Source organism: Elaeis guineensis, chromosome 12, assembly GCF_000442705.2.
Source record: "Elaeis guineensis isolate ETL-2024a chromosome 12, EG11, whole genome shotgun sequence".
Taxonomy (NCBI): Eukaryota; Viridiplantae; Streptophyta; class Magnoliopsida; order Arecales; family Arecaceae; genus Elaeis; species Elaeis guineensis.
This window is the reverse complement of record NC_026004.2, coordinates 15,516,118-15,535,188: the sequence shown is the minus strand read 5'-3', so window position 1 is coordinate 15,535,188 and position 19,071 is coordinate 15,516,118. Positions and strand designations below refer to the sequence as shown.

Below are 19,071 nucleotides of genomic sequence, written 5' to 3'. Positions count from 1 at the left end.
TAGGCCCGAGGGCACTTCAGTTGGAAGAGTTGTCCCTAGAGCTGATGCGTCAATGGCAGGCTCCCTTTCAGCACCCTCTTCACTCTCTTCCTCATCTAGGAAAAAGAGGTCAGCTTCGAGAAGTCAGGCGGCAACATGACAACAACAATCTTTGAGTCCAATCTCATATCTCATATTAAAGAACTCCTGACTGAATGCGACCATGGCATCATGAAATTCTTTCGACACCTTGAAGCGATCAATCGCCTGAGCCTTCTCCCACCCAAAATCTATAGATGCTTTGAAGACCTCCATGACTGATCGGCAGGCCTTAGCAATCCTTTCCTCAACCTCCAGCTTGGCCTCGGTGACTCGATCCTTGGCCTCTCACTGGGCTTTGGCGACCTGATCCTTGGTCTTTCACTCAGCCTCTGCAATCTTAGTAAGGGTCTCCTGAAGCTCCTCCCCCTTTTGTGCAAAATCGATGGAAGTTTTATTCAAAGACTCCTTCAAACGATCAACCGCCCCCCTGGCCTCTTCGACTTGTGCATGCACCTCTGTAGCGTCGGACTCGGCTTTCTGGTGCAGACTCTTGTTTATCTCTATTTTGCATGCATGACTCAAAAGGATGATCAAGAAATGAAGCATCTGCATGAAGGCCATGGTTAGAAAAAAGAGGTGAAGGGGAGAGGAGGAGCAAAAGGATAAGCAAAAGAGTAAGGAAAGCACCTAATGCATGGTAGTCATAGAGTGCTGTTGTAGGTCATCAAAGCCCATGCTGCTAATTCCCCTCAGCTCCGTAGGAAGCATTGTCCTCTCGATCAACTCCTTGATGACCCTCCCATCATTGAAAGTGGCATTCTCAGAGATGAAGGAAAGGCGAGCATTTGGATCTATTTGGTCAGTGGAGGAAGGCAATCGGCTTGAAACTACGACTGGGGGACACTGAACTTTAGCTCCATGAGGGGACACCAGAGAAGCTGGCGTAGGAGCCATGGGTGGAGGAGACACCGGCACCGAGGCAACCATAGAGAAGGGGCTGCAGTCGATGGAGACGGGTTCAGAGGAGTAGGAGTCGATAGCACAATTATGGTCTCGACTGCTGAGAATTGATCGCACGCAACCTCCTCTCGACGGACCATAGGCTTCTTAGAAGTGCCTTCAGATGCCAGAGCCTTCCTTTTCTTTGGAAGATTTCGCTTTATCTTGACAATATCTTCATGCTTCATCTCTGCAAATGATCAAACTCGATCAGAAGTATAAAAGAAAGAAATGGAGAAGATGGATCACTATAGGACTCATCTCTGGGATCAGTCTGACTGAGTCCAGCATTAAAAAGAGCTTCATCGGATAATAACTCATCAACTGAGAGAGCTTTGAAATCCCTGAGGATCTTAAAATGACCCTCTTTCTTGGCTCCTAACTTTGGGATCTTGAACGCTAAAGCCTCCGATCGATCCCAACTCGATAGGTTCCAATTATCTATGAGAGAACTTGATACGAACAAAAATCGTTCATTCTATCCGCGGACGAAGGAAGGAGCATCCTTTATCAGAGGAGAAACTCCCTCTAAGAAAAAAAAATACCATCAATCCTTAGCATATGGATGCTTCTTGATGGTAAAGAAAGAATGAAAAAAGGAGGCAGATGATTGAATATTAGTCATAACGCAGATAACCAAAAAATTCACTACAAACCTAAAAAAGTTCAAGATAATCACACAAAGGAAAAGGCCATAAAAATGAAAGACATCTAGGATAAAAGGATGGACAAAAAATCTTAAACCTACTCGGAGTGCTTCTTTGTACACGTCGAGTCGGCCAGGAGGTGAATTGTTTACTCGATCTTTGGCCCCGAGGAATTCTAGATCGAACTCCAAAGGAACTCCATGTCAAATCCCTATTCGATTCAAGTCATCCTGATTCAGTACGGAAGCAAGAGCACCAAGCCCAACCTCACTCTGGTTAGCCGTTCCTAAGTAAAAAGGGCTAAAAGGTGGTCTAGAAAAATAAGGGAAGGACAAAAAACAGATGGGCGAGAAAGGAACACCAAAGAAATCCATATGGGAATGAAGGAAGAAGATGAATGAATGGAGTGGCAGACACCTTCAAAAGTATCTTCGACAAATTGCAACATGGATGAAAATGGAGAACTTCTTGTCCTAAGAAACTGCAGTGAAGACAAAAAGGAGAAAGGGAGGATGGAAAGGCCTAGCAACAGTCAGACAAACAAGGACAGATGCTTCCCTTATTTATGGCCGAAGGAAGATAATTCCTGGATATCGAATCATTTCCTGCCTAAAAACCTACAGTATGTGGCACATGTGGCATCTTCCTATTCGGTTAACTATTGCCATCAGTTGGACAAATTGACACCATGATTCAAAAAAGAGATTTCGAAATGATGCCCATTTAATTCAGTCATGATGGTTTAGCCGCACCGCCTCATTTCTATCCCAAAAGATGCGCACGTCTTTTCAACTGAAGGATTTTTTCACATCTTCAGCCCAAGAAAGCAGGTATACTTCCTTCGTCTGACTAAAATTCGGACTCGAAAATAGGGGGCATGTGTTGGGAGAAATTTTACGTGGACCAATGATATGAAAAAGTCTAGGATCCAGGATGTCCAAGTATGGTGGGCCCACCTACCGAAGCTCTTGCCGACTTATAGTCAGCCATAACTTTTATCGAACTAGTCCTCGACATCTGTCCGATCGATACTTCACACCCTAAGCAGATGAAAGCCTGCCGACTACTTCTCGGCAACTCTTGTACATAATCATCGATATTTCCTTATCAGCCAACTCCTGTAGCTCAGGCTGACGAATCGATGGTGCGTCTGAATGGTCAGATCGGTCCGATCAGAAGATGGCTGTTGGCCGATCAGGTCAGGCTGACTAATCTCTCTTTTTCGAGCAAGCGTCTGACCTTTAACTTCCTCATCCAAAAGTAGCATGAGGCATCCGACTCCTAATCATTGCCGACCAATTCTCGTCTCGACGATATTCAGTTGATAACTCAATTCAAAATTCAACACTTGCCAGGTGACAACTGTTACGAAACTGATAAAGCAACCTCTACCGTCACATCCCAAAAATCTCGAGCAATGGTCTTGCACCCTGCGCAAATCACATCTTAATCAAGTGGGATTGTGCTAACTGATTTACTAATTGAAGCTCCAGCCCTTCGTCCATAAAAGAGTCTCCAAAAGGATCCAAAAAAAAATATATAATTATTTTATTTTTTATATTTTTTTATTTGTAGGACAAAAATTCTAACTTGAACGTCGAAAGATTCTCATCAAAATAATTTTTGATCAAAAATTTTATCCTTTGGAGGCTCATCTTACCGTTCGCTCCAGCATTTCGATAGCGCATGGATGCTCGCGCCAACAAATGGTAAACAAATCAAGTTTGCTCCAACAGTTTGAAGCTTCGCCCGGGATCATTCAATCTGCTTGCCTGCTTGGTAGATGGTTCCACCCCTGCCTCGCACTAGAGCAGTGCCGAACTCGGAAACCGAAACTCGTGGATCCGGATACGCTATAAACCTCACCGACACCGAACCCGAAACCCTCATCCCTTCTCCTCCCCCCCTCCTACAGTCCAACTGACAAACTGCTCTCCTGGGTTCCCCCTCCCCCCCCTCTGGGACCGCCTACCTCGCTCGCCTCCCTCCCATGGCGCAGAGCTCCATCCCCATCCACGAGCTCTTCTGGTCCCTCGTCGACAAGGCCGACCGCAAGTTCTCCAGGCTTCGCGATCTCCCCAACTTCGGCCGCAATCGGTGAGTCCCCATCGATCCCCTCCCTTCTTTGCTTTCAATCCATTCAAGAACCCTAACCCTAAATTTATTCGATCTTTCTTCTTCGATTTCTCCAGGAACGACTCGGATTTCCACAAGGCTTTCAAGATCTACACGCAGCTGTGGAAACTCCAGCAGGAGAACCGGCAGAAGCTGGTGGAGGCCGGGTTGCGGCGGTGGGAGATCGGGGAGATCGCCTCCAGGATCGCTCAGCTTTACTATGGCCAGTACCAGCGGACCAGCGACTCTTCCTACCTCTCCGAGGCCTACATCTTCTATGAGGCCATCCTCAGCCGCGAGTACTTCCGCGATGGCGCGTCGCAGGATCCCGCCCTCGCCAACAAGCAGCTCCGGTTCCTCGCCAGGTTCTTGATGGTTTGCCTCGTGCTCGGCCGGAGGGAGATGGTCAGCCGGTTGTCGAATCAGCTCAAAGCGCTGGTTGATGAGTGCAAGAGGAACTTCCAGGTGAGATTCTTCCAGTTCTTGCCTCGTGTTTCCATTATATGATTACTTAATTGATAAGATTTTTCTTTAGATCAAATGTTTATTTCTAAGATTGCTTGCTCTCAAGAAATGGGGAAGAGGTGGGTTTGTAGAGATATATAGAATTGCCTGCTGAAAGTGTTATTGTTTGATACGTGAAGATTGAAAATAATTATGAATATAAAAGTGAGTGACATGCTGTAAGTGACATGATCTGAACCGTAAATTTGTTTATCGTTGCTGTCATTTGTTTTGCAAGAATTGGAGAAAGTTGATGGATTTAGAGATGTCTTGTGAATTACATGTTGCATGTAATGGCAGGAAGTTAGGGATCGAAATGTCATTTGGACTGGATGATATTACATTGAAATCTTGCTTCATTGTTGATGAATGAGAACATTGCAGATTAAATGGGTACTGTAAACAGGACTTTTGTATGCTAATAATTTTCTGGGATGAGCAATCTCTAGTTACATGATCTCAAGAATGAGAAGTTGTGGATTAAATGGGTTTGTAAACAAGACTTCGTGTACAGTAATAATTTATTCTGGGATGGGTAGTCTTTAGTTACATTGTCTCAGTCAGTCTTCAGTTCTTAGCTAAAGAAGTTTATAGTGTATTCTCTCATGACCCGAGGTCTTTGAGGTAATGCTTCTTGGATTAGGCAAAAGTAGTCAAAATATAGGAGTAAAAAAGAGGATTGAGTTTCGAAACTCCTGAGTTGGTATCATTAATCAAAAATTGCTATGCTAAATCAGAGTTTGAGATGCATTTAACCAATGCTTAGTTTTTGCCTTCTAGAAACAAATAGAAAATTTCATTTTCCATCTTTTTGACTGATATGGACCTTCAACTATTTGCATGCATGATAGCAGGCATGCAATGTGATTGCGTGTGATTGTGTGAAACAAAGCCGAAATTCTTAACTATTTATTTCTAGAATTTTATAGGTATCATCAACTTATGTAGCATATGTTGTCAACTTTTTGTTTCTGGGGTTTATGTATAGAAAAACAGCTTTGATTTTTTTTTTCCGAAAGAAATTTAATGTGGCAATATTGCTTTTTAAAAATGTTTCTGATGGTTTGAAAAATCATATGGTTCTAGAATCAGTGGACCATGATAGTTATTTATGGACTTTAAAAGCCATTAAACTTTGTTTTGAATTGTCTATACAGGAAACAGAGTTCAAAGAGTGGAAGCATGTGGTCCATGAGATATTTAGGTTTCTTAAAGCTGATACACCTTTTATGATTATGAGGCCTTTGAGGTATAGTTTTGCCTTCGATCCACATCCAGATTCTCTTTCCAGTGTAGCTTCTTGTGACACCAAGAGACGTCTAGTTTTACGTGATGCTATCCTAAGCAGCTATTGTAACAGCGGCGAGGTTGGTTACAGCTTCCACTAATATCCATTCCTGTTGTCTTTATTTTATTTCAAAGACTTTATATCCATTTTGTGTTCTGAAATTCTTATAATTGTGGTCTATGGTAATTAATGTTACTGGAATATATTTTTCTGGACCAGGTCAAGTTTACAGAGCTGACTCTGGATACTTTCAGGATGCTTCAGTGTCTAGAATGGGAACCCTGTGGTTTATTCTCAGTGAAGAGTAGTGCTGACGGTAGTCATAATGGAACAGGGCCTAATCGTGTCAATCTGTTACAGGATATTAGAGATCCTACTTTGCCACCAAATCCACGGAAATTGATTTTGTACCGTCCAACTGTAACTCATTTCCTCACGGTAAGTTTATCAGTACAGTCTTAAAAGTATTGGTTTGGATATAGTTTATCTGCTATTTTGTTTATATTCTGTTTTTAATAACTCTCAATTTAGCCTACTAGCTGTTATGAACATAACAATGTCCAACATGTCAACTATCTAAGGTCTAGATTTATTTATTTATTCATTGTTATAAATAAGGAGCATGCTAAGGAAACAGAAAAATAAAGACTACTTTTTAGTGAAGACAACTTACTCTTTTATCAGCTTCAATCCAATGAAGATCATCTAGGACATGACCATCCCCAACTTTTGATGGCTTGGTATTTTTGAACCCCACTTGGCTAGCCGATCAGCTGGGCCATTCCCTTCACATAGGATTTTGAAAACTTTTGTTAATGGAAACCGAAACAAAAGCTTTTGAATCTAATATATGCAGGGATGATGCCAAGAATTTGAGGTTGATGATGATTAACAACCATTTGTGAGTCTCCTTCATTCTGGATGTCATAAGCCCAAGAGAAAGACACAGCTTGCTTTAAGTCCCAACCATGCCGCAAACAACTCCACCATTGGCACCAACTTATTAGAAAGATGCCAAGCTTCAGCATAGAGAGGCATATGATTGAAATCCCAAATTAAAGTTCTAGCACCATCACTTTCATTTGCTTTAAGAGTGCCATCAAAATTAAGTTTAATCCTGATGGGTTGTGGGGGTATCCAGGAGATAAAGGTCATGCTCAACAAACATGAATATTTGGGAAGGTAGACTTCCGAGGGACTCAGCTTAGATAAATACTCAACGTTGATGAGAGACTCATTAGCTAAATAGAAAGCAAGATGGATCACCTAATTAGGAAGCAGAGTATCCTGTTCAAAAGTCTCCAAATCCTTGCCTTCCACAGGTAAGCAAGAAGAGTTTGTTGATGTGTAGAGCAGAAAGGGTGGTCGGCTGTTCGAAGAGAAGATAAGCAGCATTTCCAATTGACAATAGAACTAGTCAGGGTGTGTTGAATATGGAGATAAGCAGCATTTCCAATTGACCATAGAACTAGTCAGGGTGTGTTGAATATGGAAACAGTTCCAAGCATCCAATTTTGATAACATTCAAAACACATGATTAAGCTCTTCTACATCATTATGGAAGCATTGGCATTCTAAATTGAAGATATTCCTTGCCGATGCAATTCATCCTTACAAGGCATGCAATAGAAAAGTGCTGACTCCTGGGTGAACTTTGATAGGTCATACCCAACAAGTTGCCTCAGTGCCTTCATACCTTTGTTTGAGAGCCTTCAAGTTTGAGAGCCTTCAAATACACTTCACTGATCATTTCTCATCTTCTATGGTAGGACCCCAGCATTGAATATCATCAACCTCCTTAGCCATAGGTTTGGAAAGGATAGATTAACACTGCTTTCTGCAAAAAAAGGTCATCAATAAGATCAAAAATCCAGCCAACTCCAGGCAAGAACAGCTGATTTACCGACATTCCTTCGACATGAGCATCGATATTAATAAAAGTAGGCAGCCTAGATAGAGGGTCCTGACTGATCCATGGTCATAAATAAAATTAACAAATTTACCATTTCCAACAGTCCATACAGAATCACTGGCAATCAGCTCAGTAGCTTCATAAATCGACTTTCATATAGGGGACCAACCAACAGGAAATTCATATGAAGACCATTCTTTTGTAAAACTATACTTAGCACAGACTACTTCTGTCCATAAATTTCCTTCCTCAAGCACTGCTTTAACAGCTGCTTTACTAAGTAAAGCTTCATGCCAAAAGCTAAACTTTGGGAGCCCTAGATGGCCCATCTTTTTTTGGCATACTTACATGATCCCAGGTCACCAAATGCAATCCTCTATTGACATTAGAACAACATTTTTGATTGTAAGTTCTGACCAATCAGTAATGCCTTGAGGAATTCTAAAATGGGAGAGAACATGAACTAAAAGCTTGCAAATAACACTTCAAAATCTTGCTTAGTAGCTGTAGAAAGAAAAAAGACAATCATCTGCAAATAACAAGTCTGATAAAGTGCTAGACTTGAGGTCCTCGTTGGAAGCTTGCAAACTTGCCCTTAGACAAACTTCATTCAGTGATCTAGATAACATGTCGGAGCAAACAATGGCTAGATTTGTTTAAATAAGCAACATTTTTCCTATGTAAGCTGCCAAGCAAAAAAAAAAAAAAAAAAAAAGCTATAACATAACACCCTATCAGGACCAACCTGACTATTTCTCAGAACACAATATAAACCCCTAAACTCAGGGGATATGGATTAATCAATTGGGAAGAAAATAAAAAATAGGACTTTAAGTCCAAAGATCTGTATAACTTGGTTTGCTATATTCTGCGAAACTCCTTTTCATTTCCATTTTTTTTCTCCTTTTGTCATTATACATTAAAATCCCACTAGCACATTTATTGATTCAATGATCTTTTCATATATTCCTATTGCTGAACACATCTGTGAAGGGTGTAATGTTAGGTGGAAAATTGGATGCTTTGCTGATATCTTGAATTAGTCTTAGGATCAATTATTAATCATGCGGACTATTTTATCTTCACAAGCACCTAGGAAAAATATCATTTGAAATTTTCATTTCATTAAGCATGGTGAGCTACCTATGCAGACATCTGGACAATGGCTAATCAGTGATTTGTGTCTTCATATAATTGTTGCATTGATTACTTTTTTTGTGACAGGAATGGTCAAGATGTTATAAGTTGCTGGTTAGAAAGTGTATTAAATGAAAAATTTAACTATTATTTAGCTCTAACAATAAAGGATGCTCTCTAGTAGTCTACTTATGCCAGTAGTGGATAGTGATTTCTATTCTGGTTTGTTCTTGTGTCCTTTGTTTTTGGTGGCCAATACTTTTGGTGCAGGTCGTTGCCACAATATGTGAGGAACTCCCAGCTGATGGGATCATGTTGATATATCTTTCTGCAGCAGGTTAAACATGATTCGTTTTCATATCTTCCTTTTATTCATATGCTCCAAGTTGTGGCTTAATTATCTTTTAAAAACATTTTGCAGGAGAGGGTGGACTAAGTCTTCCGGTACTGTCAAGTCCGGGACTTTCTACAGATGTTGCGGAAAAAGTTGTGGGGAGCCTTAATAATCTTGCCATGTCCTCTCCATTGAGCTCTCCACAAGATAGCCCAACCCAGTCATTCCAGGAGAATCACAGTCAACCTGGCTTATGGTTAGGTTCACGTGGAAGTGGAGGTACATTTTAGTATTTTACCATCTATATCTAAATATACTAATGTCTGCTTAGTTATTATTTTAGCAGGTTTTGTTTAACTGCTGTTAAAGTGCAGTTATGCACTTTTAATGTTTCTTTGCCATATTTATTTGATGATTTAAGTTCTGGTAGCATAATTCTGTAACGGTCTCCTGGTTAGGTGGCGTATTGAATTTGACTTCAGTTCTTTTTCCAGGTTCAAACTACGTATACCCTTGTGATTTGATTCCATTTACAAGAAGACCTCTCTTTCTGGTTATTGACAGTAATAATAGTCATGCATTCAAGGCAGGTTTGTCAACTCTAATTTCCTCCTGCTTGACTTTTGTGGTCTCAAAAGTATTATGCCCTGGACACGTAAATAAACACACACTTTTCAGATGTATTTGTTGTTGTATTCTTGCATTTTCTTCCTGAAATATGCAAGAAATGGTATTCTGAAATCAAAGATAGTTAGCAGCTGTGGCAAATGTTAATGCATAGGTAGAGGGACAGGTTGGTGCCTATTTTAAAGGTTTTTATATTGTCTTGGTATCAAGATATTTGCAAGCATGTGACTTTAATTTCCTTTGATTGGAGAAATGATAATTGTGGACCAAGTTGTATTACTGTAGCTGCACTTCTATAGCTTATCATGCTGCTTGACATCTTGCAGTTGTACAATCTTTCTTTTGTTTGTTGATGTGTCTCCTTGTTTTATCTTTAACCGTATGCATAATTAATTTACACAAAATTAGGTGTATATCATGGTATCAGAATGTAATATGTCCTATTTTCTGATACGCAGTGGCTTGACATACTGATAGTGTACATACTTTAAATACTCCTTTTCATTTAGTTGGGCTTGGCATCTTGTATAAATATGTAGTGCCGTATATTGGTGCATACTGTTGCACACTGATACTGTTACGCATCGACTAACATATAATAACAAAACTATTATGATGATTATCTTCACTTAATCCTTCAAATGATATTTAAGCTGGTGCATTTTCTTTTATGCTGTTCAACATCTTTTATTTGCCCTTGTTTGTTTCTGACCTCCATGGAGGTCCTTCTGCATCTCTTTCATCTTTCATTTTTCTAAGTAAAAAAGGTTTACTGGGTTATCTCGCCCTTCTATTTGATCCCAAGAGCATCAATAAGAAATAAGACTGCTGAAGCTATCATCTCAACCCTTACAAAAAAAATAAAAAAAAAATAATCAAGAACCATGAATCATGTTCTCATCAATTGGTTTCAGTGAACTATATGCATAACTATAAATAGATGATCTCTGATGTATGAAATGAGTTGGAAAATAATGTTGAATGATTTTTAGATGACTCTGACAGTGCAGGTTCTGATTTTACATTTTATACTAAATCAATTTGTCCATGCGACTGTACTCATCCTTTCTTCTGATTCATGACAATTGTATATAAGCAGTATTTTGAAAATTGTACAGGTTATACATGGAGCAGAGAAGGGAGAGACAACAGCTATGCTCCTTTCTCCAATCTCTCGACCCCCAGTCATGACAGCCACTAGTGATTCTGCTCCATATCAAAATGGAAGCTTATTTACTATGTTCCTCACTGCTCCAGTGCAAGCTTTCTGCTACTTGATTGGTATCTCTGGCATGAACATTGATAGGGTATGGTCAGATTATGCATGCACTTCCTTTATGTAGAGTTGTTCCTTTTTTTCTTGTTTCCTTCCTCCTCCTTAGTAGCTTTCTCTTGTTGGTTATGGTACTAACTAAGTGTTTCAGGATACATACAACGAAGCTGAGAAGTTATTTTCATTGTCTTTAAGTGAGTGGGAAACAATTTTGGTGACGTCAGTTGCACTCCATCCAGTTTGGGTTGAAGTTATGGGTGATCCATTTCTGAGGCGACTCCTTCTCAGGTTATTTTACGAATATTCAAAATCACTACTGCATTTGTTTTTGTTCTTATAAACAATCTAATGCTTCCCTTGATGGAGCATGTTATGTTGCTGCATTATTTGATACTGTTGCTAGTCAGACGAGACAATCATGATTTCAGGAATATAAAAACCATTCCTTACTAAAAGTCATCCCAAGAGATGCATCCCTGGATTGCTTGTTCATCATATTGGCCAAAGTGCATAAAGCATGGTTTAGAAATAACTGCGGTTATAACAGTTTCAGAGGGGTTCTGTTATGTTGTTACATATTAACGATGGGCATCTAAATAATGGCCATTGTTTGTCCATTATCCTGTTATAATGGCTGTTACATAACGGTAATAACATGCGACGTTTGACATTTATACCTTTCAGTAAATGAAATAATATTTCTTCCAAAGTTCAAATTTTTGTACCAATTTTCCATTCAATAAAGTTAGTACCACATGGGAAAATTAATCTTTTAGTAAGTGAACATGATTTGGACAATAACACCATTACTTTTCCACTATTGCCTGCTGTTTTCTGTTGGGTTATCGTGTTATACATATTAATGATAGGCATCTAAATAATGGCTATTATTTGTCCATTAACCTGATTTAATGGGCATCATCTATATATATATATATATAAAAGAGTATTGCCAACTCAGCTTCTCAAATGAGTTTTGTTGTGCGATCTGGAAAACACCTCTTCATATTAAATTATGTTATTAATATATGGTATTATTATATTTTTATAATTAAAGTCTATTTATATAGGTAGTTGAGAATATGAAGTGACTCTAAGCATTTGAATGAAGATTTATATATATATATATATATATATTTAAATCTGATCAGATCCAGAAGAAAAATTATTTTCATACATCTGACCCCGCCCAATGCACGGGTCTTCGACTAGTTATATAATAGTAATAACAGGCGTTGCTTGACATATATACCTTTCAGTAAATAAAATAATATTTCTGGCAAAGTTCAAATTGTTATTCCAACTTTCCATCCAAAAAAAGTTTGTACCACATGGGAAGAAATTAATCTTTTGGTGAGAGAACAGTGATTTGGACAAATACACCAGTACTTGTCCACTACCGCCCGCTGTTTTCTGTTATAACATAATTGCAACAGCAGTTACAACATCCATCATTTTAATACTAAATAATTCCAAATCACATGAGGAAGTGATGGCCATTATTACTGTTATAATGTACAATAATGGTTGCAATGGAGGTCCATTTGTAACAGAATAAGGCCGTTATGGAAACTTTTGCATAAAATATGTAGAATTTTTTTTATCGGACTACTCAAGTTTCTTTCTTTCCCATTGTATATAGGATTGGTCAATAGAATTTCTAAATAAATATGAGGTGACCGGTTTTAGCATGAAGCAAGTTATGCATCGTTTATTGGTTGTAAAAAATTTATCTGTTTTCTTGTTGAGGACTCCATGCATGAAAATTATAACTCCTTCAAACACTAGATGATTGGCTCCTGTCAAAGGTCGCTGGTGGCTCACTAAATCTAATAAATTGTCTTTAGCCTATGTTTTCTCAGTTCATTTATGCGCACAAGTAAAATTTTCACATGAATTACACTAGTATCTTCATAATTAAATTCTTTGTCCTAATTAATAGCAAGTATTATTTCTTATCCTCTTGATGTTGTTGGATTTATTTTTTATCAGATGATCAAATTATTGTATGCTCGACCTTTTGCCGAAACCTCCCCTTTGTTCGCCAATCTCTATAAAACCTAATATTACATTAACTCCTTGATCAACCCCTATATTAGTTATAACGTTAACAGCTATAAAAATCATAATTTGTCTGATTCATCCAAGAATGATACTACTATATTTTTCATCCGTAGACCACAGAAAATTATTGTTTCTTTATTTAGGCCATCCCTTGCCACAATCATAGTGCATGTGTGTGTGGAAGCGGGTGCTAGTGGAGCTACAGGGAAATAGATATTCTAAAGACAATTTAATGCAGCAGTTATGAAATGGGTGCCAGTTGGAGTTTCAAGCGGGTAAATTATCCTACGTTGAAGTCTTGTACTGCTAAGGGTCATCCCAGCCTTACCCTTATTTGATGTCCTTGAACTCTAATCCATAACCATAATATATATAAATTACTAGAATAAGTATCTAATTGATGTTCTGTAACTATTTGTAACTACAACCATCTTATTTGTCTTTGTCGGTTCTCTAGCACGAATGTTGGACTACCTCTCCTTTCTTGTGATTTAAATAGAAGAGGGTGAAAAAGTAACAGTTATTTCATATGTCAACCTGGTGCTATTCGTTTTCTCTTTGTTGCAGATTTATTTTTTGCCGAGCTGTTCTTGCACAGTATGCACCAGCCAACTGTCAGGAGGAATTCTTTCCTGCCTGCCTGCCTCATCTACCAGAATCTGTCTCTCCAGAGAGCATGGTCTCTCAGTCTGCCGTAATGCGGCTTGCCAAGTTCTTCGGCGCAATTGACCATTTTCTCTTTAAAGAAGGGATTGTACTAGGTGAATCTGGCACTGATGAAACGGAAATAATCAAAGCTTCAGATATTCATGAGTCTCATTTTTCAGCAGCCAATGGGTGCTGAGAAACCAGAACATGCGTTGGGTTCGATCTTTTTTCTGGGAAGCATTCATGAAGGCTCCTCTGTTTTAAGAGTCGTTTGAAATGTGAATATCGTTTCCTTTCAGAGAGCGTAGCAATGAACATATTGATATGTTCTGGGACTGGGTGGAAATTCCCCCCACCATGCAACAAAATTGCTTTTCTTTGATGCGATCGGATCTGGTTCTGGCTCTCTGGTAATATCAGAGGAATGTAGCTGGAAGGCTGCTGGGTTTGAGCCTGCTGCCTTCTGTACTGTCAAAAGCCTGCGTCTGTATACAAGTGAATGGCAATTTGTCTATACAGTCCCTTTTATTGTAGATAACGGCATCAAAACCGTGAATTCTTTAGTTTGGATCAACTGCAGAAGCAATTTAGTAAAGAAGTGCTGTAACTCATAAGTTTCAGTCCCGTTGCGTTCATATCATATTTCAATTGTAGAGGTGCCCGGTACACTTCAGAATGCATTCCAATTCGACCTCACCTAGAACAGCATTGTTTGGGTTTCTTGGCCTCGTGCAAGAATCCGAGATCAATCGGAAGCACAACCATGAAAAGCTAACTGAAGGGAGTTGTTTAGGTTCGTTGGTCATGTGTAGATATTTAAGATCTATCTGAAGCACAACTAATGTAGGATTAAACGCATGGTTGTATTGTTCCAGATATTTTTTCGTTTAAGCTTTGATTCCATATCAGGCTAAGGGTCAAATTCAATTATATTCGGTCACAAACACCAAGACGTCATGAATGATACGTGGCTTGTTCTAAGGGGCTTGGGTTCCAGCATTTCTTTATCGCATACAAGCTGTGGGTCAGCTTCGTCAGTCAATATCATTTGCTGTGATGACAAAATAAGAATCTCATCCAAAAAAAACCTTACCGAAAAATATTATTTCGATTCTATTTTTGTACAAGTACTTGAGTTCTACACAATTCCCAACTACATGGGACTAGACAATAATTTGCGTGGGTTCTCACATACTTTCTTAAAAGAAGCTTGAGAATCTTCATTGGGGTAAGCATCCAAATCTAATTGTGAAGGTCATAAATGGTACATCATCAGCTCACTAAAGGCTCCAAATCTAATAACAAATGTCATAGATGGTACATGATCAGCCCAAAAAAAAATGGCGTGCTGCAATGTTTCCTCTTGTACATGAATCATTAGTCTGGTCCATTTTGTTATTATTTGTAATGATTCATAATCTCACCTATGAATACTAGCCAGCGGATATTGTTTTGCTCCCTTACTCCTATCTAAGAATCCAAGATTTACTATCAAACATAGATCCACATAGATCCTACAGAATGCTATGGACCATACAAAGAGGCAAACACCCTGACTATTACAACTCCGGACTTGCAACCTAGCTTCTACTGAAGTCGACCAAAGCTATAATATATAAACATTAATGCCGCCCAACATGGCAGTTAGGAGTGAGTAGTGAATTGGTGTGATACTGATACATTGAGGTAGGTGAGTGTCAAAGAGTTCCCCCTTGCTTCATGTGTGTGGCATGTGACAACTCAGCCTCTAAGTGTGGAGACTACACAAATGGGTAACCTCCCCAAATGTTACATGAGCCAAAGACTAAGGCCTCAACTGTATTGATGCAATTAAAACTAGCGAAATTCTTTGTACACCGCCCGCGGTGTAGAAAATCAGATGTGGAGCACACTGCATTGTCCGATTGGTCCACATAGCGCCCTCGTAGTATGACGTGATGAGGTATCTGAAGGTATTAAAAAAATGGAGACAATGCATTGTTCCATCGCCAAATACATTTAATGCACATCACAGCCTACTTTTCAAATTGAACATGATAAAAATGCTCTTTCTCACCAAAATAAAATATTCTTATTATTTTGAAGTCTGGTTGGACATTATGAATGCTGCTCTTCTCTCTCTCCTTCTTCATTTTATTGAGCTTCTGCTTGAGCGTTTGGATATCCAAGATTTATTTTACAGTGATGATTATGTGTTTGAGATTGTTGGCTAGTATGTAGATAATATTATCCATCTAAGCAATATATTCCATACATCAAGAAGTAAAATATGGTATGTAGATCCTTTATTACAATTTTTTTGTAGTTCATTTATTATAGTAGCTCCTTTGATAGTTAAATAAAGTTAATCCGTTCAGTAAGTTTAAATGAATTTTTTTTAATTTTAAATATAGCATGCATATAAATTTTTTAAAAAAGTTATATAATAAATCAAAATATCATGAATTTTATCTAGTATAGTTTTTGACAATATTATGACATCCAAGATTAAAATTAAGATATTTTAGATTTATATTATAATATTGTAGATTAAAATTATAGCATCTAATACTTTAAAAATCTTTCGAAGATGGTTTTGATAATATTATGATATCTTATGTCAAAATTATGATATTATAAATTAATATTATAACTTTCTATATGTAAAACATCCATCGAGTATATTTTTTGATATTTTTATAATATTTTGGATCAAAATCATGATATTCTATGTTAAAATTATGACATCCTATATGTAAAACATCTTTTGAAGGTAGTTTTAATAATATTATTATATCCTAGATTATAATTATGATATTATAAATTAATATTATATCAATCTGTAGGTAAAATATCTTTCAAATATATTTTTTTGATATTTTTATGACATCTTGGATCAAAATTATGATATTTTATATTAAAATTATGACATTCTGTAGGTAAAACATCTTCTGAAGATAGTTTTAACAATATTATAATATCTTAAATCAAAATTATAATATTTTACATTAATATTATGATATCTTATAGGTAAGACACTTTCTAAGTATACTTTTTGACAATTTTATGACATCCTGACTTAAAATTATGACATCCTAAATTAAAATTATGACATTTTATAGGCAGAAAATATTTCTGAATGCAGGTTATAATATTTTAGATCAAAATTATTATATTATAGGTTGAAATCATGGTATTCTAGTTCGAAATTATGACATCCTACAATAAAAATAGCTTTCGAAGTAAGAATATATCATAATTATAATATTTTAGATTAAAATTATGATATTCTAGATTAAAATTATAATATTCTGTAGTATATCTTTAAAAAATTTTGTATTTATGTCTTTCATATATATTTTTTAATTTCAAAGAATCTTCTGTATATTTTTCATAAAGATTTTTACAAATGATCAGCTGGATGAGACTTTATGTGATGATTATTTTGAGAATCCATCTTTTTCTAATGCACCGAATGCAAATAATAAGTTGGTGGAGTGCGAGAAAGATGGAAGATCGGGATATCACTTTTCATCACCACTATAGGGCTGCTGATGGATCAAAGACCTTGTTCCTAACTTGTAGGAGCAATGGGTTATGACAAGAAAAGGAGTGCAAGAGGAACGAGGGAGGAGAGAGCCAAGGATGAAAATAATATGTTATAAATTTCTTATTGAATATCATAATTTGTATATCAGATATTTTAATTCCATTAAAATATGAAATATACTGTAACAGATGGTTTGAAAATCTGTTAGTTTAATCAAATATGATCATAAATTTAAAATATTGCATGGATTGATAATAATTATATAATACCTTCTACTTCAAAAAATTTTCTATGCATGATTTCATAATTTTGATATAGGACATCTAATTTTCATAAGTACTACATTGAAAAATATTTTTTATACTAGGATGTCATAATTTTAACATATAATATTATAATTTTGATCAAGGATGTCATAATTCTGCATTCGGAGATATTTTCTATGCCAGGATGTCATAATTTTAAAATACAATGTCATAATTTTGACTTAAAATATTATAATTCTATGTTCAAAGATCTTTGTTATATAGGATGTCATAATTTTGATCTATCATATCATAATTTTGATCCAAAATATCATAATTCTACATTCGACGATATTTTCTGTATCAGAACATCATAATTTTAACCTACGATGTCATAATTATGATCCAAAATATCATAATTCTACAGTCAGCAATATTTTCTATGCTACAATATCATAATTTTAACCTACAATATCATAATTTTGATTCAAAATTTATAATTTTATATTTAAAAATTATTTTATGTCAGAATATCATAATTTTAACCTATACTATTATAATTTTAATTCAGGATGTCATATTTCTATATTTGAAGATATTTCTTGTGCCGGATGTCATAATTCTTGTTTGAAAATATTTTTTATGCTAGGATATCATAATTTTAACTTACAATATCATAATTTTGATCGAGAATAATATTACAGGTTAAAATTATAGCATCCTGACATAAAAAATATCTTTGAATACAGAATTATAACATCTTAGATCAAAATTATGATATTATAAGTTAAAATTATGATATTTTGATACAGAAAATATTATCGAATATAGAATTATAATATTTTGGATCAAAATTATGATATATAGATTAAAATTATGATATCATAGCTTAAAATTATGATATCGTAGGTAAAAATTATGATATTATAGATTAAAATTATGACATCCTAGCACATAAAAATCTCTGAATATATAATTATGAATCTTAAATCAAAATTATGATATTATAGATTAAAATTATGATATTCTGATACAGAAAATATTGCTGGATATAGAATTATGATATTTTAGATAAAAATTATGATATTATAGATTAAAATTATTATATTCTGATATAGAATATCATCGAATATAGAATTATAATATTTTGAATCAAAATTATGATATTATAGATTAAAATTATGATATCCAACATAATAAACATCTTCGAACATAAAATTATAATATTTTAAGTCAAAATTATGATATTATATTTTAAAATTATGATATTCTGGCACAGAAAATATCTTCGAATACAGAATTATGACATTCTTGATCAAAATTATGATATTGTAGATTAAAATTATGATATCTTGGTATAAAAAATATCATTAAATATGGTACTTACAGAAATATGATATCCTATATCAAAATTATGAAATCATGTATAAATTTTTTTTTTGAAGTAGAAAGTATTATATAATTACGATCAATCTATGCAATATATTTTAAATTTATGATCATATTTTATTAAACTAATAGATTTTTCAAACCATCTGTTATAGTATATTTTATATTTTGATAAAATTAAAATATTCAATTTATAAATTATGACATTCAACAAAAAATTTATAACATATTATTTTCATCTTTGGCCCTCTCCTCCCTCATTCCTTCTGTGCTCCTCTTTTTGCTATAAACTATTTCTCCTATAAGCTAGAAACATGATTCTTTGGTCCGTTGATAGCC

The 19,071-nt window shown here is 36.0% G+C and overlaps 1 protein-coding gene across 3 annotated transcripts; it reads left to right on the top strand.

Moving 5' to 3' along the window:
• Positions 1–3,549: 3,549 nt before the first annotated feature.
• LOC105055027 (uncharacterized) lies at positions 3,550–14,204 on the top strand. 3 transcript variants are annotated; one of them, XM_010936719.4, is made up of 10 exons: positions 3,550–3,764; positions 3,860–4,247; positions 5,444–5,653; positions 5,794–6,012; positions 8,894–8,960; positions 9,045–9,236; positions 9,452–9,543; positions 10,703–10,891; positions 11,009–11,145; positions 13,489–14,204. In XM_010936719.4, exons 1-10 carry the CDS (start codon positions 3,658–3,660, stop codon positions 13,763–13,765), a joined length of 1,878 nt encoding a protein of 625 aa, XP_010935021.1. In that variant the 5' UTR covers positions 3,550–3,657; the 3' UTR covers positions 13,766–14,204. The 3 variants fall into 3 exon arrangements, 2 of the variants coding, with proteins under 2 accessions (XP_010935021.1, XP_073102386.1); XM_073246285.1 differs by having other exon boundaries at positions 9,440–9,543; positions 13,489–14,087; XR_012135690.1 differs by lacking the exon at positions 13,489–14,204 and having other exon boundaries at positions 9,452–9,547.
• Positions 14,205–19,071: the final 4,867 nt, after the last annotated feature.